The sequence below is a fragment of the Myxocyprinus asiaticus genome, chromosome 29 (genome assembly GCF_019703515.2).
Source record: "Myxocyprinus asiaticus isolate MX2 ecotype Aquarium Trade chromosome 29, UBuf_Myxa_2, whole genome shotgun sequence".
Classification (NCBI taxonomy): Eukaryota; Metazoa; Chordata; class Actinopteri; order Cypriniformes; family Catostomidae; genus Myxocyprinus; species Myxocyprinus asiaticus.
In genome coordinates this window covers 14,773,608-14,796,908 of record NC_059372.1, presented here as the reverse complement: position 1 = coordinate 14,796,908, position 23,301 = coordinate 14,773,608, and the positions used below count along the sequence as shown (strand labels likewise).

At 39.3% G+C, this 23,301-nt stretch overlaps 1 protein-coding gene across 1 annotated transcript in view; it reads right to left on the bottom strand.

The window, feature by feature from the left end:
* LOC127420445 (serine/threonine-protein phosphatase 6 regulatory ankyrin repeat subunit C-like) overlaps positions 1 to 12,543 on the bottom strand; it is a 32,101-nt gene extending 19,558 nt beyond the window's left edge. The window contains exons 1-11 of the mRNA XM_051662741.1: positions 12,399 to 12,543; positions 11,600 to 11,683; positions 11,336 to 11,414; positions 8,955 to 9,025; positions 8,629 to 8,829; positions 4,303 to 4,390; positions 3,733 to 3,875; positions 3,154 to 3,366; positions 2,977 to 3,055; positions 2,055 to 2,169; positions 1,795 to 1,877 (exon numbers count right to left, since the gene is read on the bottom strand). Coding sequence (XP_051518701.1) covers positions 1,795 to 1,877; positions 2,055 to 2,169; positions 2,977 to 3,055; positions 3,154 to 3,366; positions 3,733 to 3,875; positions 4,303 to 4,390; positions 8,629 to 8,829; positions 8,955 to 9,025; positions 11,336 to 11,414; positions 11,600 to 11,683; positions 12,399 to 12,425 — 1,183 coding nt within the window. The 5' untranslated portion in view covers positions 12,426 to 12,543. The remainder of the gene's footprint in view (positions 1 to 1,794; positions 1,878 to 2,054; positions 2,170 to 2,976; positions 3,056 to 3,153; positions 3,367 to 3,732; positions 3,876 to 4,302; positions 4,391 to 8,628; positions 8,830 to 8,954; positions 9,026 to 11,335; positions 11,415 to 11,599; positions 11,684 to 12,398) is intronic.
* Positions 12,544 to 23,301: the final 10,758 nt, after the last annotated feature.

Genomic DNA, 23,301 nt, shown 5'->3' with positions numbered 1-23,301 from the left:
GACCCATTTGCGACCGTGCTTTAATTTCCTGGCTGATGTCTTGAGATGTTGCTTCAATATATCCACATAATTTTCCTTCCTCGTGATGCCATCTATTTTGTGAAGTGCAGCAGTCCCTCCTGCAGCAAAGCACCCCCACAACATGATGCTGCACCCCCCCATGCTTCACGGTTGGGATGGTGTTCTTTGGTTCACAAGCCTCACCCTTTTTCCTCCAAACATTATGATGGTCATTATGGCCAAACAGTTACATATTTGTTTCATCAGACCAGTGGACATTTCTCCAAAAAGTAAGACCTTTGTTCCCATGTGCACTTGCAAACTGCAGTCTGGCTTTTTTATGGTGGTTTTGGAGCAGTGGCTTCTTTATTGGTGAGCAGCCTTTCAGGTTATGTCAATATAGGACTCGTTTTACTGTGGATATAGATACCTGTCTACCTGTTACCTCCAGCATCTTCACAAGGTACTTTGCTGTTGTTCTGGGATTGATTTGCACTTTTCGCACCAAACTACGTTCATCTCTAGGAGACAGAATGCGTCTCCTTCCTGAGTGGTATGATGGCTGCGTGGTCCCATGGTGTTTATACTTGTGTACTATTGTTTGTGCAGATGAACGAGATACCTTCAGGCGTTCGGAAATTGCTCCCAAGGATGAACCAGACTTGTGGAGTTCCACAATTTTTTTTCGGAGGTCTTGGCAGATTTCTTTTGATTTTCCCATGAGGTCAAGCAAAGAGGCACCGAGATTGAAGGTAGGCCTTAAAATACATCCACAGGTACACCTACAATTGACTCCAATTAGCCAATCAGAAGCTAATTGGCTAACTGCCTAAAGGCTTGACATCATTTTCTGGAATTTTCCAAGCTGCTTAAAGGCACAGTTAACTTAGTGTATGTAAACTTCTGACCCACTGGAATTGTGATATAGTCAATTAAAAGTCAAACAATCTGTCTGTAAACAATTGTTGGAAAAATTACTCATGTCATGCACAAAGTAGATGTCCTAAACGACTTGCCAAAACTATAGTTTGCTAATATGAAATCTGTGGAGTGGATAAAAAATTAGTTTTAATGACCTCAACCTAAGTGTACGTAAGCTTCTGACTTCAACTGTAAATAACATGGTACATAAATATGGTAATCATTCAGTACGATGGTATATATCAAAGTACCACAGTATTACCATCTATTAACATAATTATACCAAGGTACCACCACATAATACGGATTAAGCATTGAAAGGACCACTTCTTTAACAAATATCGTTGTTCTGGGGGCCTGGGTAGCTCAGCAAGTATTGACGCTGACTACCACACCTGGAGTCGCGAGTTGGTATCCAGGGTGTGCTGAGTGACTCCAGCCAGGTCTCCTAAGCAACCAAATTGGTCCAGTTTCTAGGGAGGCTAGAGTCACATGGGGTAACCTCCTCGTGGTCATGATTAGTGGTTCTCGCTCTCAATGGGGCGCGTGCTAAATTGTGCGTGGATTGCGAAGAGTAGCATGAGCCTCCATATTCTGGGAGTGTTCGCAGTGTCATGCACAATGAGCCACGTGATAAGATGCACGGATTGACTGTCTCAGGAGCGGAGGCAACTGAGACTTCTCCTCCACCACCTGGATTGAGGTGAGTAACCGTGCCACCACGAGGACCTACTAAGTACTGGGAATTGGGCATTCCAAATTGGGGAGAAAAGGGGATTAAAAAATTATTATAAAAAAAAAACAAAAAAACAATTGTTCTATTTTTTGGCTCTCACTGCAATTGGTCTCTTGGAAGAGAGGAATAGTGTGTACCTGAGGAAAGTAGCTTACGACAACAGTCAGAGGACCCGTAAAGCACAGCTAAGTGTAGAGGGAACATCCCATGAATTCCTTGTCTGTAGGAAGAGAGGAAAATAAAGAATTATTTAATTACAAACACCACCAGGAGAGATAAGATGCAAACTGGCATTAGGTTACTTCCACCTTTATTGTATATGCCAATTCCTTGTCCCTCATTTACATGAAAAGCGCAAGTCATTGCAAAGCTTAAGAACAAAATCATGGTTCTTTACCTGGCTGTGTCAGCACCATTTGTCATTAAGGTGCTGATAAGCAGCTCGTGGCCATACTTAGCAGCAACATGAAGAGGAGTATTGCCATATCTGTCCACACAATCTATCTCCCCACCTGAGGAAAGAACAAGAAGGATAAAAAACAAAATAAAAATTAGTGATAGGCCGATATTGGCCAGGCTGGATAAAGAGCTGATATTTGGCTATTTTAAAATTATTGACATTGGATGATAACTGCACTCATTTGGACACTATATCAACATAATGTAAAATCTACATAAACATACATATATACACAATCACTTAGCAATTAGGAACACCTGTACATCTACTTATTCGTGCGATTATCTAACCAGCCAATCGTATGGCAGCAGTGCAATGCACAAAATCATGCAGATACGGGTCAGGAGCTTCAGTTAATGTCCACCTCAACCATAAGAATGGGCAAAAAATGTGATCTCAGTGATTTCGGCAGTGGCATAATTGTTGGTTGGTTAGAGTACTTCTGTAACTGCTGATCTCCTGGGATTTTCAGTTTACTCAGAATGGTGCCTTAAAAAAAATCCAGTAAGCGGACATTCTGTGGATGGAAACACCTTGTTGATGAGACCGGTCAATGGAGAATGGCCAGACTGATTCGAGCTGATAGAAAAGCCATGGTAACTCAGATAACCACTCTGTACAATTGTAGTGAGCAGAATTGCATCTCAGAATGCACAACATGTCGAACCTCGAGGTAGAAGCAGAAGACCACGTCGGGCACCTTATTAGGACCACAGGTGTTCCTAATAAAGTGCTAAGTGAGTGCATATATATTAGTGTCAGCATCTGCAACTGGAAAAACCCATATCGGTAAACCACTAGACATATTACAAAAGATACTTAAAATTGGGTGGAAAAAGAAAGGGGCAGCAGAACAAACCATTCTGAATGAGGATCTGAGAGCGAGTGAAACGTCCATGAATGGCTGCCATGTGCAAAGGGCTTTTCCCTTCTTTACTCTGGAGAAAAGAGAAGGTAAATTCAGAAACACTAGCAAAGCTACCTAACTTGAAACACCAGCACAAGTCTCATGATTTATTGCCTAAAAATTACAGACCTGCATGTTGACATCAGCACCGTTGTTGACCAGCAGCTCCAGGCAGAGAGCCCCGTTAGTGGACACAGCAGCCAGGTGCAGGGGCGTGTAGCCACGGTGGTTGGGCTGGTTGACATTAGCCCCACGATTGACCAGCTCATTGGCTACAGCTTCCTGTCCTGTGTAGCAAGCCACATGGAGAGCAGTGTTTCCAAAGGCATTAGGCTCATCAATCTGAGAAAGAAGCACATAGTATACAATGAGCTTTTAACTAAGGAAATTAAAAATCAACTCTACTAAATTCATTTAAAACTTCCCTTGCCTTATTGTGCAAGATTCATCAGTACACATTATTCTAAAGAAAAAGAAAGATTATGAATACAATAATTATCAAAATTTAATAAGCTTATTGACCTCTAAAATAATTTTTTTCTTCTGCTGATTTATTTAACATATTAATCAATAATATAATAACCTAACATGTTTCCATCCAATCAAATCTTGCTCGGGTGCGTCTCTCAATTAAGAATAGAGATGTGTACTTAAGGCCCGAACAGTGTGTAGCAGAATTGTGTTATTAAACCTCCAAAGAGTACTCACCTCAGCTCCATTGCGTAACAGGTACTTGACCACATCGACGTGGCCACTGGCAGCAGCAGCGTGGAGAGGGGTGTATCCCCGTTTATCCTTACAGCTCTTATCAGAGCCCTGAGACACCAGCAGCTTAACCACCTCCAGATGTCCTGAAAGACACAAAAACTGCAGTCTTAATGGAACTACCAAGAATCACTATTCAGTAAAGTTCAGGGTTCCCACCCTTTTTGACCAGTGACTTTTTCGGTAATTTGTGATATCAAGAAACCACTTAAAAAAAAATCTATTTGATTTAGACTTATTCGATAATGAATCATCCAGACCAACTGGTGAACCATTTCGACCAAATAACTGAAGAACAGGCTCAAAAGAAGTATTCACTCACAAATCAAGATTGTTAATTTTCATGACTTTTCCTTGGCCTGTAAAACTCAATTTTAAAATTCTCTAATATTTCCAGATTTCTCATGATCGTGGGAACCCTGAAAATAGTAAATACACAAAATATAAGGAATATGATTGAGACACAGTACACTGTAAAAGATCTACATCAGGAAGACCACAGTATGGACTCACCAAGGTAAGCGGCCCAGTGAATGGGCTGCCTGTCTTTCTTGTCGCTGGCACTCAGATTGGCTCCCTTGTTCAGCAGCAATTTAACCATCTAGTGTGCAGCAGAAGCACAAAGCAACATTGTGTCCATTTATTAAAACAATCTGCACAGGGAAAATGCTGGTTGTCCGATATAATAAATCATATTTGTGATCTACACAACAAAATTGTGCTTCTCTTCTAAACTTGTTTTCGATTAATGTAATTCTCTAAAATGTGCACTCAACTAGATTATATTATGTAGGGTGAATGTCAACCAATCAAGTATGTTAAACAACATGGGCAAGGGGATTTGTAGTTCCACGTATGCTCTGCATGGGACTTGATGCAGAGTGTGAACATTTTGAAATTAAGTGTTATTTTATACATTTTTGAGCAAGATGACAAAAAAGGGAGACTTAGAGTTAAATGTTATTTTGGGATTTAAAATCGATTCTGTTATGCTGGGTTTCCATTGTGGTGAAGAGTGGAGCTTTGGCTTAGGTTGAGGACAGGTACACAAAACAACATGCTGTATGTTGCTTTACTCAAGGAGCAATTACAACTTAAGTCCAAATTATACTTCGGTCACAGGTGAACGGCGAGCATCCGAGTACAGGACACGTGGCGCAAATCTTGTCATTAGCAGAGTGCTCGAGCACTGAATGCGCACAAGTGTATCCATCTTCATTTTCTCTTAACTCTTTAAATATGACAAAGAATAACTTTTAAATTATGTCACATATCATATTATTAAACGGAAGGTATAAAGGGTAAACTGAAAGAACTTGTTTAATGTGAAACTTTGTGGAAATGCTCTTTAATGTATTCCTGAAGGTGTTGGTACAATTTCTGCTTTTTCAATAATAATTAAAAAAAGATATAAATGTTAAGATAAACATTTCTCTTTTCTGTTTTCTCCAGTTAGCTTACAAGCTAATCATTAGCTTATTAGCTTAGCATACTGCTGGCTTCTTCTTTCCGCTTTCATAAAATTTCTCATCACTGTCGCCACCTAGTGATTAGGGCTGGGCCGATTCATCAACGTAATCGACGTCATCAATTACAGAAATACGTCGATTTGCATAACGTGTGTCGGCGCATCGCAATGGAGAAATTAAAATGGCAGTGCTTGGTTTAAGTATGGATTCCCCGAAGAACAAGCTGCAGCTAAAAAAACTCACCTATGGTCATCTAAAGCGTGGGAGTATTGTAGCCAGAGACCCAACAGTGTGGTGCTGTGTAAGCTATGCAAATTTGAAATGGCTTATCACAGCAGTGCAACCGCCATGAACGAACACTTGAAGCGAAAGCATCCCAGAGCGCTTTGTCAAGACAGCACCGTAAGTCCTGTTTACTTTTTGTCCCCACCCAAGCATGACAACACGTGTTTCTGTTTGTACTAGTCACTTTAAACTGATTTTCTAAATGTTTCCTCATCGCCCCCATGTTAAAAGTAATTTCTGCACTGCTGCTAACGTAGGGTGACCATACGTCATCTTTTTCCCAGACATGTCCTCTTTTTCGGACTTTAAAAAAGCGTACAGCCGGGATTTCTAAATTTGCGAAAATGTCCGGGATTCGGCTTTAGTTGCATTATAATGTGCATTTGGTCTAATACTTCATTGTGTGTGCGCACATATTTGCATTGCTTTAACCCCTCTTTGTGCTCCTTCTCGCACACCAATTGGTCAATTATAAGAGGCTTGCAGAAACTATTGGCCAAATTCCTGCCTGTCAATCTCTCCGCGAACGTGCAAATCGCTGTTGTGTTCGGCATCAAACAGTTGCTTGACAGGAGCAGCAAATGACAGCTGAGTGGAAACAATGCCCAAACGAAAGTGCAAATTTACAGAAGATTTGCGCAAAATTCCCATGCTTTCGTCTAGGTCGAGATCCGTGGGAAGCAGAATGTATGACATGTAAAGCTGGCACTTATGTGTCAGATGCTAATAAAGGTACAAGTGATTTAGAAGCACACATTAGCTCTGCAAAGCATAAAGGGTCAGCAAAAGGTGAAAGTTCATCAGATAAATTAACGGACTACTTTTTGCGACCAGGTAAAATTGTTATCACATTGCTTCATTTTCCATGGCCATTCAAAATAATACTAATAGCTAATTAAGGTACACTTATGACATCAAATATTTTATTTTAGTACATGGACATTCAAAAGAATGTTGGAATTTTTTATTTATTTATATATATTTATGTTATGCTAATAGAGTGTCTTTTCCACTGTATTAAAGTTTGCATTCATAGTAACACTGTTTTTTGTTGCAGAATAATGCCCTGCAGTGCACACTTTGTTTCTTGTACATTTGTTTGTGTTTAAGAGAAGATGATTTAATAAAATATTGAAATATAAATGAGACAAGTTATTTATATTTATTTTGGGTTAATTAACTGTTATATTAATCAAGCAATAATTATAAAAAATCTTTAGAATAATCAGCAAATTAGTCGTTAGATTAATTGACTAATCGGAAAAAGAATTGTTAGATTAATCGATAAAAAAATAATCGTTAGGTGCAGCCCTACTAGTGATACAGCGTTATGATTCAATTCAAAAGAACTTTAATTTGTGGTATATACATTTTTTTTTTTTTTTTACAAACTTTTCATTTTAAAATCTTTATGGTTAGGTTTAGAGTTATAGATAAGTGTAGGTGTATGGTTGCTGCAGGACTCTAAATAAACACAACAAACAGTGTATGAATGTGGCATCCAACTGTTCCAAGATTTGGCTGGTTATTTGGAGAGGGCGTAACATGTAGTGGGCATGTCTTGTAGTAGTCTTGCAGGATGCAGACAGACCCCTCAACTCGTGCAGCCTGATTTTTCTAACCACGCGTCTTTGAACGTGCAGAATGCGCATTTGCGAGTTTTTGCACTAATTAGTGGGTCCACAAGGTGGCAACACTTATATTTTGAGCCGTTATGGTCACAAAGCAGCACTAGAAGATGTAATTGCTACTAAACATCAAGAGATGAAGGTAAAAACAACAACAGTGAATGTGCAAGTCAAGAGCGCTTGTGTGAGGTGCTGCTTTGTGACTCAAAGCGCTTTACATAGAATAGGGGGAATCTCCTCAACCACCACCAGTGTGCAGCATCCACCTGGATGATGCGACAGCAGCCATCGTGCACCAGAACGCCCACCACACACTAGCTATTGGTGGAGAGGAGAGTGATGTAGCCAATTCAGGGATGGAGATTATTAGGAGGCCATGATATATAGGGGCCAGTGGGGGGAATTTGGCCAGGACACTGGGATTATACCCCTACTCTTTACGAGAAGTGCCCTGGGATTTTTAATGACCACAGACAGTCAGGACTTTGGTTTAACATCTCATCCGAATGACAGTGCTTTTTTTACAGTATAGTGTCCCCGTCACTATACTGGGGCATTAGGACCCGCACAGACCACAGGGTGAGCACCCCCTGCTGGCCTCCCTAATACCACTTCAAGCAGCAACCTTGGTTTTCCCCAGGAGGTCTCCCATCCAGGTACTGGCCAGGCTCAACCCTGCTTAGCTTTAGTGGGCAACCAGGCAAGAGCTGCTGGGTGATATGGCTGCTTTTCTTTCATAAGAAAAGCATACCCAACCTAAACCTCTATACACTACAGAACATGGAACTGAATTGTTCACCCAAAGATGAAAATTCTGTCATTTACTCACCCTCTAGTCCTTCCAAACCTGTATGAGTTTCTTTGAATGAACAAATATACAGCAGAATGTCCAATCTGCTCTTTACCATTCAATAATTTGTCAATGATGACCACGGCTGTCAGGCACAAAGCTTATCATACGGCTTCAGAAGACTTGGAATATGATACACAAGTCATATGAATTACTTAGACAATGCTTTTTTGTCCTTTATGGAGCTTGACAGCCCCTGGTCCCCATCCACCGTCATTGTATGGAAGAGAGCAGCTTGGAAATTCTGCTAAACTTCACTTTTATTGTTCTACGGAAGAAATAAATGCATACAGGTTTGGAATTGGAACGACATAAGAGTGAGTAAATGATGACTAAATTTTCATCTTTGGATGAAGAATAACTTTAAAGTTGCTTAATGTGTCACTACAGCAAACATATCAAAATGAGGACCGGTGACAACAATGCCTATGCCTAGATGCAGTGAAGGTTGCAACTGGAAGTATCAATATTAGCTCTGCCAGTAACTCTGCCAGTTAGCTCTGTGTCTAAAAGATGTTAAGAGCTAAAGTGGACTGACCTCACAATTAACAGGGCCATTAATTCACCAGAATGCATTAGATGACTAATTTCCACCCCATGGTCTTACCTCCTGGAATCCGCTCTGAGCAGCGTGATGCAGGGGCGCTCTGCCTGTGCGGTCGGCCATGTTCAGGCTGGTTACATGGGGCAGCAGGGCCTCTACGCAACGCGTGGCCCGGTTGGCTGCCGCAATGTGCAGTGATGTCTGCCAGAACTTGTCCCGTGCGGTCACATCTGCTCCCTTCCTCAGCAGCAGCCCCACAGCCCTCTGGATAAACAAAAGCAATGCTCGAATCACTGTTTGAAATTGTTAAAATGGTAAACAATGGTATGAGTAAGCCGTTACTCAGACTGAGCCTTCATTCAGGCATATGAATCATACGCTCTTTTTACCTCATTTCTGGAAGCAGCTGCTCTGTGCAATGGCGTCAGCCACACGTGGTCCTTTGCATTGACATTCGCACCTTTTAAAAAAGTTTTTTTAAAACAGGTGAAATTTTAGAGAAGCGGAGTAGAAAACAAAGAGAAGAACAGAGAACGAATGAAGTCAATGACGGACTAATATTTAAACAGTAAGGCATGAGAGGCCAAGTGTGGCCAGAGTGCTGATATTTCATATAACAGCACTGAAACGTTTCACTGTTGGCATCACTCTTGTTGTCTGCGTTGCTCGGCGACATGCAACGGCTGATTCCTTTTATGAACCATTTTCGTTGGCAGAGCAAAAACGAACAATATGACCTTTTGCCTACAGCCAAACTATGGCTGCTCAGTTCAAAAGCACTCTTGCTTATGTGATACTGCTTAACCTTTTCGCACGAGAGTTTCTTCTGTACTGACAACCCCCCAGCATGAGTTATTTTATGCGCGTTAATAAAAACAAATCTTACCTTACACTTCACAGCAGATACACTGGAGGACAGGTTACATATTATCAAACATATAATGTGGTTTTTAGACATTTATAACGATTGATTATGATAGATAAGATGCGATCGAGAATGTGCTTACCGGCTATATGCGCTGCCATATTGTTTAGGAGAAGGCTCGAGTGGACTGACTAGTTTGTATATTCTTTGTTTGATGTCAGAAAACATGGCCGCATCAAAACAGTGCGCTCCGATGTTAAAGACCCCCCTCCAGTGAAAATTACGTTTTCAACCTTGTTTACATGTCCATATGGTGTTTTTTTTTTTTTATATGCTAGGAGACATACAATGAGTGAAATCAGCAGTCAACGCCATGGCTGACCATTTTCGCCTTGGAACTGCAGTGTACCAAAGATAATCTCACAAACACGGATTCAGAGAGCCAGGGTTTCATACGTCACAAACCTAAGGAGCCAATCCTGTCAACTTGTTGGGTGGGGATTTCCATATCAAGAACATATGCTACGGCGAAACAAGGGGTATCAGGAGAAGCCAGGTGTAGCTACGTATCGTTATTTTGCAAGACATATTCTGTTTTGGATGCAAAGTTGCAAAAGGACAAATGGTAAGCCTTCACATATTACCAAAGGATCTGAAAATCTGAGATAAATGGGTGCAGTTTATTTGGAAAAATCGTAATGTCCCAGCAAAACTTCCAGAGAAACCTCCGGTTTGCTGTAGTTCCAGAGAACTGTTTTGAACATTTTAGCCAAAAACAGATGGGTTTTGCCACTAAACTTATATTGAAGCCCAATGCTGTTCCATCAATTTATCCTGGGGACACAGCGAGCCCGAGCTGCAGGCGAGCGGTGCAGGGGTGAGTAGAGATGGAGGCGGGGACTAATTTGTATATTCACAGATCCGCGCATACTAAATGAGGCAAAGGTGTGGAGTTATTTCCAAGCCATTTTAAAGCATGAAGGGATTATTTTTCATGGAAAAAAAAAAAAAAACTTTTAAAAATGTAGTTTTGATTAAAAAAAGATGAGTTTTTAGGGGTTAAACCAGTGACTGGAGAGTGACTTTAACAGACTATTTGAGCAGCTGGTTCATTATGACAACTGCTTCTGTCCCTCTTTTGCTGGTAAAATTCTCTCATAATTTACTCAGCCTCATGCCATCCCAGATGTGTATGACTTACTTTCTTCTGCTGAACACAAAGATTTCTGGAAGAATATTTCAGCTCTGTAGGTCCTCCCAATGCAATTGAATGGTGGCCAGATTTTTAAAGCCCCAAAATGCATATAAAGGCCACATAAAAGTATGCATCCAGTGGTTAAATCCATATCTCCAGAAGCGATATGATAGGTGTGGGTGAGAAACAGATCAATATTTAAGCTCTTTTTTACTATAAATTCTCCTCCCTGCCCAGTAGATGGCGATATGCACAAATGTGAATCGCCAAAAACAACAGAAGAATGTGAAAGTGGAGATTGATAGGAAAAACGTACTTAAATATTGATCTGTTTCTCTCCCACACCTATCATATTGCTTCTAAAGACATGGATTAAACCACAGGAGTCAAATGGATTACTTTTATAGTGTCTTTATGTTCCTTTGGAGCTTCAAAATTTTGGTCACCATTCACTTGCATTGTATGTACCTGCAGAACTGAAATATTCTTCTAAAAATCTTTGTGTTCAGCAGAAGAAAGACATAAACATTTGGGATGACATGAAGTTGAGTAAATCTTAAGGAATTTTCATTTTTGGGTTAAATATCCCTTTAACCTGAGCATGACTGGAACCATGTATAGACCAATTCAGCATCCAGAACCAGAATTATCCATTTTATAAACAATAATATAACTGCTTGTAACAGCAGCCGTGTTGTTTTTCTTCATACCTGCATTGATTAGAAGCTCCATTATATGAACATCTCCCAGCCAGGCAGCAGCATGAAGAGGTGTGCGGCGCTCTTGGTCCTGACAACACAGAAAAATATTTTAATAAACAGGTTTTCAACACTGGTGATTTCTTTGAGGCCCATACAGCCCATATCCACAGTCAACTGTAGCATTTGCTCATTTGTACTGTTCTGTGATGACATCCTATATGCAAATGATACACAACTCATGCTCACACCTATAATATGCCACTCAAACCATACCAGTGCATTGACTTCGTCTTTCTTGTGCAAAAATAACTTCACTTCATCTGCATTCCGGTTTAATATGGCCTGGACCAGAGGCGGCTAGAAGAGAGAGGGAGGGGGTAAGCAAGGGTGGATGTTATGACACTGACACAAACATAACATTTACAAAAACCCTTTGTTCGGGCAACCTTTCATTATAGTGCATGACTAAAATATCGTGCGTCGGGTACCAATTGTGAGATCTTGATCGATACAGGCCTATAAGATAAAAATATATATATATATATATTGTCGAAACCGAAAGCATCATTAACGAGATGCAACGAAAAATCCACATTATTGCTGGATATGCGTAAATGGGCAAAAACATGTGTTGAGCTTGTCATACAAAAGTAAATATTTAATTAAAGCAGGAGCGCTTGAGTTATACATGATGATATGGGAGTGCATTTTAAAACATAAATACACAATAGATGTTTTCGTATGCGGCTGCCTGACAACCAGCTCATTGGGCTAGCTGGCTTGCTAACGTCTGGGCGTGATTTAAAAAAAAAAAAAAAAAGAAAAAGGATTATTTATCCTTTCCAACCGCTTTTTTTATTTTTTTTTTTTTTAGCAACCTGGCTTCATTACGTAGCAAATACATGAGGTTTGCAGAACAATGCACAACAGAAAATGTACGTTTTGAGACCAGAAATACGGAGTAATCCATCGTCAGGTTGCTAGCTAACATATCAGGCTCTGCATAGAAGCGCAGTGAACGAACCACAATGTGCGAGATCTACACCATACATAGAGATTTTAAAAAGCTTACCTGGTCTAAAATATTGAGTACCCCCATCTCCCTGTGTCAGTCGGGCCGAAAGTCCCTCATCGGTAAGGAATCGACGCTGGGAAACCAAAACAACAATCTAGTGTTGCGATTACAGACGTGATGAGTGTGTCTTTAGCTTGGTGAGGCAGTTGAAAATAGCGACACCAGCGTGATGGACGCCTGCGGCAACGACTTTCAAAATAAAAGTCCGAGTGGCATTGTTGTATGACAGTGTTTCCCAACTAGTGTGCTGTGGAAAATTAATCAAATTCCACAAAATAAATAAATACCGTTTTTTTCCGGAAAATAAATCGCAGATTTTTTTCACCATCTGAAAGGTCCTGCGATTTATAGTCCAAAGCGATTTATATATATAATTTATACGTAACTGATGACGGCTGGTAAAACACGCGCACCAAAACAGATCAAAACATAGTGAAGAGTCGGTAGAAGCGTTTTAAATTTGCCAGTTTAGAATATTTTGCATTTACAAAGTATTTATGCAACCAGTTTAAATATTTTTTCCATCATAACATTATTGTTCTAACAAACTCTAGTCCGCTGTCAAACGCAACTCCTCACATGCCCACAAAATGACGCTTCATCATCACACTTGTAGTAAAAACATTCAGTCAGTGAACCGAACAATTAATACATTGCAAAGAGGGTTGCAAATATCAGAAATATCCACAGACGCTAACGTTAATGAATGAATGGAATACAACAGGTGTATTGTTTTACTCACAAACAGTGGCGGACTGGCCTTCGGGAGCAGCGGGCGTTTTCCCAGTGGGCCGCCGGGTAATTTGGGCCGCTCGTTGCTGCACAAGTACTGGCCTGTTTTACAGGCGATATAGGCGGCTGCCCTGGGCGCCAACATGCCTACGTGTTGTAGTCAAGACCACCTAAACCGAGACCAAGACCAGAGTGTATCGCGACCGAGACAAGACCAAGACTCTTGAATCTTACTTTGTTTTCTATGAGCAAGCAAATACAAATAAACACTAAGGAGCTGAAATCAACCTAATCATCTTTATTCAAAACTCCTTTTCCAAGTTTTACCATCCACCTAAAACAATAAAATTTTTGTGCAAGCATCGCATCAGCTTTTCTGTATGACTTATCCCCTAGAAACCATCATTAAATACATAATACATCAAACAATTATTCAATACTTAAGTCTTCACTTTTCTTAAACAGTATAGTATGTTTTTTGTTGTTTTTGAACCAACAACAAGCCTTGTATAAATGTGTGCAATTTGCTAACCACATAGCTAAATCTAGAAAATAGAACAAAGAATGCCAAACATAAGCAAAGCAGTATATTTCAAATGTACATTTTTCATATAAGTGGAGGTGCATTACTCGGTCTCCACTCTCTGCTGTCACATCTCTAGCTCTCTCACCCAAGTGAGGGAGCATTACCACGCAGTGTGTAGCGTTTATTTCGGAGCTGACATTAGCTAACATTGATGTAATGTAACTTTATATACATTAGCTACATAGCTTTATGTGGCCTGTCACAAGCAAAAATGTAACTTGGGAACCACAATTTGTCACTGCACACCCTGTCCCCTCAATCTCTCACAAAGTTAACACTGCATTAGCTACATCCCTCAATATATGTTAATATACTTTGTCCCCTTCTCACTCAAAGCGCTCGCACTTATTAAAGAGTGGTGTGATGTCATAGCAACCATGTTACGTTCCGTTTCCGTTTGTCCTACAAAGGCCATCTCGTTTGAACGAGGCTTGTTTAAAGGAGGACACTCGGTATACTGCAGCCTTCAAAGGACGCGTCCTACCTAGCACGCAGCCTTCGAAACAAGACACAGCCAGTAAATATATAGGTAGCTAATATGTATAGATAATACTCACTAAATCTCTTTTGGTGAGGGGTGAAGATGAGTTTAGGTACAGATGCTGCGTTCCATTCAAATCGGATGTGGGATATTCCACTTGATATCTCTGACTAAAGGCATTCCAATGCCAGATGCTCGGAAGATGATGTTAAATGAAACAAAACTGCAACGCTCCCGTTAGCTTAGCAGGTATTTGACTGACACCAGAGGTGTCTCCTTGCAACCCAATTCATAAACAATCTGCTACGCTAGCAGATGTACGATTATCAAAAAAAGAGTATAATTTACCATGTTTTGAACACCTGCTACTCTGCTAAAATTTGTTAAACAAGCTTTAATATCATGTAATGTAGGAACTTTGACTAATTTATCGCTAATATTTAATAAAAGTGAATGTTAATAACTTCTTTTGTACATCTTCCTGGGTGCTGACAAGATTGTGTGACGTCACGCATCTGCATCTCGGCGAAATCGGAGTTTAAAATTTCCGCACGACTTTCCAAGTTGTAATTACGACTTCAAGTGGTGTTCCATTGCACTTTTCCAAGTAGGAAGTTGGAAAATCTGACTTTCTGAATTTAATGGAATGCAGCAAGAGGCAGATTGCTAACGTTAGTTAGCTAGCATCACTTACACTTAGCTTAACTTTCTTTATGCTTACTTTCTAAATGCTGATAAAAGTTTGACGTGATCCCAGCCGTCACGGTAAGCATTGCATTGCAGAATTTATAGTTAGATAAATAGTCTTCCTTGTCCATGTTTTCTGTCTTAGTAGCATGAACTCCTAATGTTTGAAATTTGACTATGCATGTAACATATGCTGTATAATGAGGTCACAGATGCCAAGAGCGCTAATTGGATAATAAAAAACCAACAAATTTGTGTCCAATTTGTAGATTTGTTCTTGCAAATTAATTCTTGCAACAGCACAGCAAATACATTATTTATTTATTTATTTATTTATTTACTGTATTTCTCGGAAATAAAGTCGCACCTGGCTATAAGTTGCACCGGGTCAAAATCACGTTGTTGATAGAGAGAGAAAAAAACAACTCATAAGTCGCACTGACAGAGGTCGGATCTGCCTAAGCTCCACCCATATGTGAAATCCCGCCTACTTGCGGCATAAATTCCTCCCACTTGAGGTACTTGGAGGTCTCCGGGCTGCAGCTATACATTGTTGGGCACTAGGACCCGACCGAGGTCAGCCGCCCGGCCTTCATTTGCAGAATTTATTCATACCACAGGGAGCTGAAGTGCAGCTTGCTGAATAATGCTCACGCCTGATAAAAATGCAGAAAATAAGTAATGAAAAATAATACTTTGTGGCTATTTGAGTCTTTGAGGCTTACTTTGTTTAAAGGATAGCAGAAACAGCGCTTGTCAAAGCATTGGGCTTTTCACTTTTTCTCAAGAATAATCTGGGGAAGGAATTAAAACACTGTGGATATAAAGATACAGCAAACTCATGGGCAATTAATCTGCAAAATATCTGCAAAGTTCTACACTTTAAGAGGTATGTTTATTTTGTTTTACATATATTTATATTTGTTTATATTTATATATGTACATATTCTGGCCAACTTTGTTTTCATTGATTTAAAAAAAATAAACATTTAAACATAGTTATGTGAGTAATTGACATGAATTTTAAACATTGACATTAGTGTCCTGCTCTGTGACAATTTCTTCATCTAACTATTTTAAACAATATTTTATGATTGTGGCTGCGGGGTGTGGTCAAGCGTTCGTCCGGAGAGAAAGAAAGCAGTAAGGGTGCATTCACCTGAGCCAGATAATGAGTAACACCTGTTTCCAATTATAGTGAGCTTGGGGAGAGCGGCATAAAAGGGACCACGCCAGCACCAAGGGGGAGAGAGAGTCTGGGTCCAGAGACTGTTTGTGAAGCTAATGTGTTATTGTTGCAAAGCTGATGTGTATTTGTGAAGCTGTAAGCGCTGAGAGTGATTCATTAAAAACCCTTACCTGTGAGTGAAGAAACCCTTCCCTCCTGACCTTGAAGTGCGTTACAATGATCTTGTACGGCTACATATACATATATAATATATTATTATTATTATACATGTTATTTCCACAACCTCATATTAACTAAGACAATAGTTTTATTTGCACTTCTAGAAAAAAGTTGAAAGGTGATTAAGATCTTTATGTTGACTTGTCACAGCACCTAAAATACACACTTTCCCTTTTACTTTCATGTACATTTTAACCTAACATCTGTATGTTGGGAAAAAAAGTTTTCGGACATGTTATTGGTCTGAGCTATAAAGTGGTTATTTTAGTGCTTTCTCTAAAAAAAATCTGCTCATCGCATTTACAGTGGTTTTATGTTTTAAAGTTATGACCATTTTTGCACTGTGGGGCCCGTTGTCATGACTAGCAATTAATAGAAATGTCTCTTTTTTCTTCTTCTTTTTTTTTTTTTTAAACACAAAAATGTGAAATTGAGCCAAAAACTTAAATCAACGAGCCGGTGTGGTGTGTTGCGGGCCGGGTTTGGTGGGCCACTCCGGGCCAGAAAGTCCAGGGCCGCTTGCGACACACTCTCATGGCAAAATCGTCAGGATTCGTACGACTTTTCTAAATTTGCCTAATTCGTATGATATCGTGTGACTGCGCTCATTTGAATAAATACAAATTTAACTACAGCCAATGACGTCGCTGGACATCGATTCCATCTAATACGCAACAATTACTTGCTTCTGTCACACACAACAGCTTCCTATCATGTTTACATACTCTACTAATTGGTTAAGTTTAGATAAGGGGTTTGGGTAAGGGCATAATATTAATAAGCATTTCCTTAATGTGGAACTCGCGCTTACTTCCGCATTAGACATCCGGGAATTTGCACGTGATGAAGTCGTAGGAGTTTATGTGAAAAACATCATGCCAGACCATATGAAATAGCCAGCTCGTAAATTACGTATGACTTTTCATGATATCGGGTTGGCCACTTTTTAGTCCCAGTCCGCCCCTGCTCACAGACTAAAAGCTGTTTATTTGTGCACAGCATAGAGTTACAGATGTGGCTTACTTGTCGCGTTTCTCTCATGAAACATAAACCGAATATGAGAAACTGTTACACACGATTACTTAAAAGCAAATTCTCCTGTTTTAAACAAGCCCAAAAACACTGATACAATTTATAGATTCTGAGGGACTGTAATCATCATGGAGCGCACTAGTCTGGTGGCTGCTCCCGGGCCCTAGTGTCTGACGAATCCAAACTCCATCAGTGCAACTTATACAGAAATGCAGCTTACAGTTTATGTGTTTTGTTTTTTTGTTTTCTCAATAATGTGATTTTGACCCGGTGCGACTTTATTTCCAGAAAATATGGTAAATACATTTGCTGTAGTGTTGAAAGAATTAATTTGCAAGAACAAATGTAAATTTGAAAAGAAGCAATTTTGTTGTTTTTTCATTACCCAATTAGCACTCTTGTCACCTGTGACCTCATTATACAGCCTATGTTAATTGCGTTTCTTGCATAGCCGAATTTCAAACATTACGAGTAAACATGCTACTAAGACAGACGGGTGGATTACAGAAAACAGGTTATGCGACATACCTGGGTAAGTTTACGGATAAGTTAAGGGATAACCTCAGCTTTCGGTTCCAAAAACGGAGTTAACTTTCAGGGTATATAGGTAGCCATAGCAACTTACTCTCTGAACATAACCAGCTCCGGAGCAGGTTACGTTCCAGGGTTAGTTTGTTTCAGAGAGCTGACGGAGCATGGCGTGCCCTTTTGAAGAAGATCCAATGGACGTGGAAGCCCAGATTATATGAAATCTTTTCCGCTGTGAGTGGGTGATAAGACCACATATAGATGTGTTTTCATATCCAAATGAATATTTGCAGGAGCCTTACCGTTTTTCACGAGAATTGGTAATTTATTTAATGAATCTTTTGAAACCTTTCATATCCAATGTGACACAATCGCGGATCGGCGCTTAACACAGAGCACATTTTGTGCACTGGCCTTCGTTTTGTTGCCACGGGGAGTTTTTTTATAATGTGGGTGATGCAGAGCATGTGGGAAAGGCAACTGTGTGTAGGGCTGTTCAAACAGTATGCCTTGCACTCAAACAGTTCCTACACACTTTTGTGCAGTTCCTTGGCCTCAAACCTTTGAAAGTCATTGGCGGTTTTGTCCTATGATATTTTATGAGAGACCTTTTTAGTTACATATAGCACTACTTCATCTATCCATCCCTACTGTATATATGTACACATCCACAATCATTTTAAAATGTATCTAATCATCTAACTTTCAATTTCAGGGTTCCCAAATGTCATTGGATGCATTGATGGAACCCACATTCCTATTAAACTCCTTCAGTCAATGAAGGAGACTATGTTAATAGGAAGTCATTCCATAGCATCAATGTGCAGGTAACAATAGAATATTGGGTGCTAAATCAATATTTAACTCATTTAATGCCACTCATTACTGGTCCCCAATAACTACATAATATGTGATGCATCCCACCTCATCACAAATGTTGAAGCCAAATGGCCAGGGTCTGTACACAATGCCAGAATTTTCCAGGAGTCATCATTGTGCCACAAATTTGAACATGGTATGTTTTGCCTTACACAATACTGTATGGTGTTTTTTGTAATTCTAGTATTTTTTTGTAATTTGTTAACCACTATTATAGGAAACTTCAGTGGTTACTTGCTGGGGGACAGAGGGTACCCCTGTCTGCCCTATATGCCCTACCCTGAACCGGAGCCTGGACCACAGACATGATTTAACCTGGCCCACAGCAGAACACGGGCCAAGGTGGAGATGACCATTGGCATCCTGAAAGGCCAGGTTTCAGTGCGTGGGCTCAGGGTCAGTCCAGAAAGGGCATGTGACAACACAGTGGCATGTGTGGTTCTTCACAACATTGCCACAATAAGAGGCCAGAGGGCCCTCCCCTTCTCTTGATGAATATCGTCAAGAGGAACCCCCAGTGAACCAAAGAGATGGAAGGGTGTTAAGGGATGTGATCTGCCAAATGAATAATGCACAAAGTGAACAGTCAAGTGTTTTTATTGTTTCTTTATTTCCTATAATAAAAAGATATTTGTATTTATTGCTCTACCATTCAACAACAAATGACAGATTAATCAAAATACAGTTCCCACCTTTAGCCAATGCTCCAGCAATTCAATTTCAAGTCTGGCCTTTTTTATGTTCAGCCTTTTCTCCTCCATTTGAAGCTGTATACGGTCCATCTCCATGTCACTTTTTCTTATTTGCCTTTGAAGATGGACCTTATACAGCTCCTTTGCAGGCAGCTAGGAACACCGAATGGTAGTTCAATATGATTGCTAAAGTCTGTAATACATATACAGACCAATTATTTTAATAAAGACAACTGCAGAAATTCTCACACTGCTAAGATTCTATGTAGAGTTAGATGGACCCTTCTCTGTATAGGAATCCCCAGCCATATTCTGTAACAGGACATTGACAAAGTTTTAATCTCTTTTGTTAAAAAAAGGGCATTATACCTCAATTGGCCTCCCAGCATTTTCATTTTCTAATTCTGTCACAGCAGAAGTGGTCACTTCATCTTCATCCTACAGTGCAAATAACTAAGGATGTTTAGTCTAGCAAACAGAAACAATACCTAAAGACAATAATCACAACTGTGGCAGGCTGTAATGTTGCAGGAGAGTCCATTAATATAATGTGTCCATCAGCAACTGCAAGAAAATTAAACCAGTAAGATACTTAATGCATATTCTCAAACAAATACAACTAATAAACAATTAGGAATATTACAGTATACACCATATGCAGTAAAATAATTTAAGAATAATGCACAAGTGAAACAGTGACAGTAAATTAAGAATGCTTTTTTATATTATATATTAGTGACAGTGTTGATGGTTTAAGGATAAAATAAATAAATAAAAACAATACTTAGATTGTAAGTACTAATATGCTACACCTACATTTTACTAAGCCACTTGTATCATGGGAGGTAGCGGACTCTGATGAACTGCCCCCTGGAATCCCATCGACCACAGGTCGCCCTTGATTAAGGAACAGTGCCAGCTCATCCGCGGGAGTGAGTGAAGGTGGTGGTGGTCCGCCACCCGTTTTACGGGCCTCAGCCTTCTTCCTATTGGCTACACAGAGCAGAAAGAAAACTTACTATAAAAAGTTGGCCAATTAGTACTTAGGTTACATTCGTTTAAGAAGTTTAGGAAATATAAAAACATTCTCCAAAAAGGTAATGTTTCATTTTGACTTGGCTCAGAGTACTTTTGGCTCCAGAAAGATTACATCTGATAAAATAAGGCAATATATTACTAGCCAATGTACATTACTCAAGTATGTACAATGTTAAGAAATTGATCTATTAAATGTTGGTTTTTACAACATGCCCAATAGGATCAATGTTCAATTTTGCATCATAATGAAAGAGAAAATGGTATTTATAATTTTATAAACTCAGTTATTTTTTGGCAAGCCAACTCTCTGTCCTTTGCCGATGCAGCAGTATTATTATTATTATTTATTTTTTTTTTTATAATTGGCTTATATTCTTCATAAGCATGCATTAAAACCTCCAACTCCGCTTGGCTGAAGTATGGGGCTCGTTTTTTTTTTCTCCTTGGGTTTCCACGGTGTCTCCTGAAATCAGCGATCCATTGAAAATGTCTCAAGTACTCACCGCGCGCGCACATTAACTCTGCATTACCAATAGGAGGTTGATTGAACTAACCCTTCACAGTTGTTTTGGAACCGACATACCCAGAGTAAGCAAGGAATGGGTTAATCAACAGAGAGTTCAGGGTATATGTAGCGGTAAATTAACCCTGCTTTCTGGAAACACCCCAGAAAACATGGACAAGTTCTTAAAAACGAAAACTATCGACGATGGTTGTGTGGGATAGTGGTGTGCCATTGGATTTTTTAATCGTAAAAAGTGTGCCATGGCAGAAAAAAGGTTGGGAAACACTGACGTATGAGGTTGTGGCAAGAGGTTGTTGGTAAATTGTTTCATGATTATGAAAATGATTTTTTTTTTCCAATTATGATGAGTATACAAAATGAGGCATATATCATTAATCTTATCATATTATCATTACATATACCATATATAGGTTTAAATTTACCAAAGAAAACCTATTTTTCTGTTGTTCTTAAAGAAATGGGAAACTATATAGATGCTATCATAATCAGTACCAATAAGAAAGCTATTAAAACTGTGAATTTGTGCACCGTTTTTAAGATTTTGAGCACAAGATTTTTGTGTAATAAGGCCTTATGTGTGTTTTATTTTGTATAAATAATTTCTTTTTACACCACGCTACTGTTTGTTAATGGCATAATGAAACAAACAAACAAATAAACAAACAAACAACACATTGACTCCCAGTGGCGGTTCTGGCTTACTTGGTGCCCTAGGTGAGATTCGACGTGGCGCCCCCTTTTACTTCCCAACCAATCTATAAAAGGGATAGTTGACTCAAAAATTTAAATTCTATCATCATTTAATCACCCTCATGACATCCCAGATGTGTATGACATTCTTTCTTCTGCTGAACACAAATGAAAACATTTTTAGAAGAATATCTCAGCTTTGTAGCTCCATACAATGCAAGTAAATGTTGGTTAGAACTTTGAAGTTACAAAAATCACATAAAGGCAGCGTAAAAGTGGTCCATATGACTCCAGTGGTTAAATCCATGTCTTCAGAAGCAACATAATAGGTGTGGGTGAGAAACAGATAAATATTTAAGTAATTCTTTTACTCTAAATCTTCACTTTCACATCTTAAAGTCACATGTGATGCCTGTTTAGTTTAACTTTCAGATCTGAAAGTGTAAGTGGAGATTTAGAGTAAAAAGGGATTATCGATCTATTTCTCACCCACACCTATCATATCACTTCTAAAGACATAGATGTAACCACTGGAGTCTTATGGATTACTTTTATGCTGCTTTTTGGAACTTCAAGGTTCTGGCCAACATTCACTTGCATTGTATGGACCTACAGAGCTGAAATATTCTTCTAAAAATCTTCATTTGCATTCTGCAAAAGAAAGAAAGCCATGTTTCTAGAATGGCATGAGGGTGAGTAAATGATGAGAGAATTGATTCATTTTTGGGTATAACTAGACAATAAATATAGAAATGAAGTGACTATATACTGTTGACTCCTACATGCACAAAATAATATATATATATATATATATATATATATATATATATATATATAAAATGGCAAATTATATTAACATGTACATTATATATAAAGAACCTAAATTGCACTGATGCAAATCATCAATGACTTTGTCAAATCTGCCCAGCAATCACATGGTTGATACTTATTTTCTCAAGACCACTGAGTCAATCCTGTGTCACGGTGTACCTATACTGTTGATTATGGTTATCTTATGTTTGTTCAGAATGTAAGAATGCTTTATGAACATCTATAATCCTAACCATTTATAGCCTTTAGGCTGAGTAGCCTGTCAGGAACAACTCGGGGCACCTTTGCCCCATCGCGATCTTGAGCTCTGTGCGGGGTGGCATGATTTGGGGCACTTCTCTCCCATCGCGAACTTGCGCGTTCAGGGCGGGGTGGCACGATTTGGGGCACCTTTCTCCCATCGCGATCTTGTGAGCTCTGTGCAGGGGCAATCGATCAGGTAACCTGTGGTGCCGCCCCAGAGAGCGTTGCCACCCTAGGTGCCTGCCTCTATCGCCTATGCCAGGATCCGCTACTGTTGACTCATTTTCCCAAAGGTCTTTATATCTGATGTGCCATATATGAGTTTTATTTTTATATTATATATAAGGTTTTATAACTTATTTATAATGTTCAGAAAAAAATATGTAATTTTGTATTTGCGCTCTAAGTGATCAAATAAAAATGTAAAGCAAAGTTTACCCATCTTGTTTTAAATAATCCATGCACGAAATAGAGTCCAAATACAAAATAACATTAATTTGACCTTTTCTGAAAATCAGTTTAACTGAAAAGTTATAAAACCGTCTTC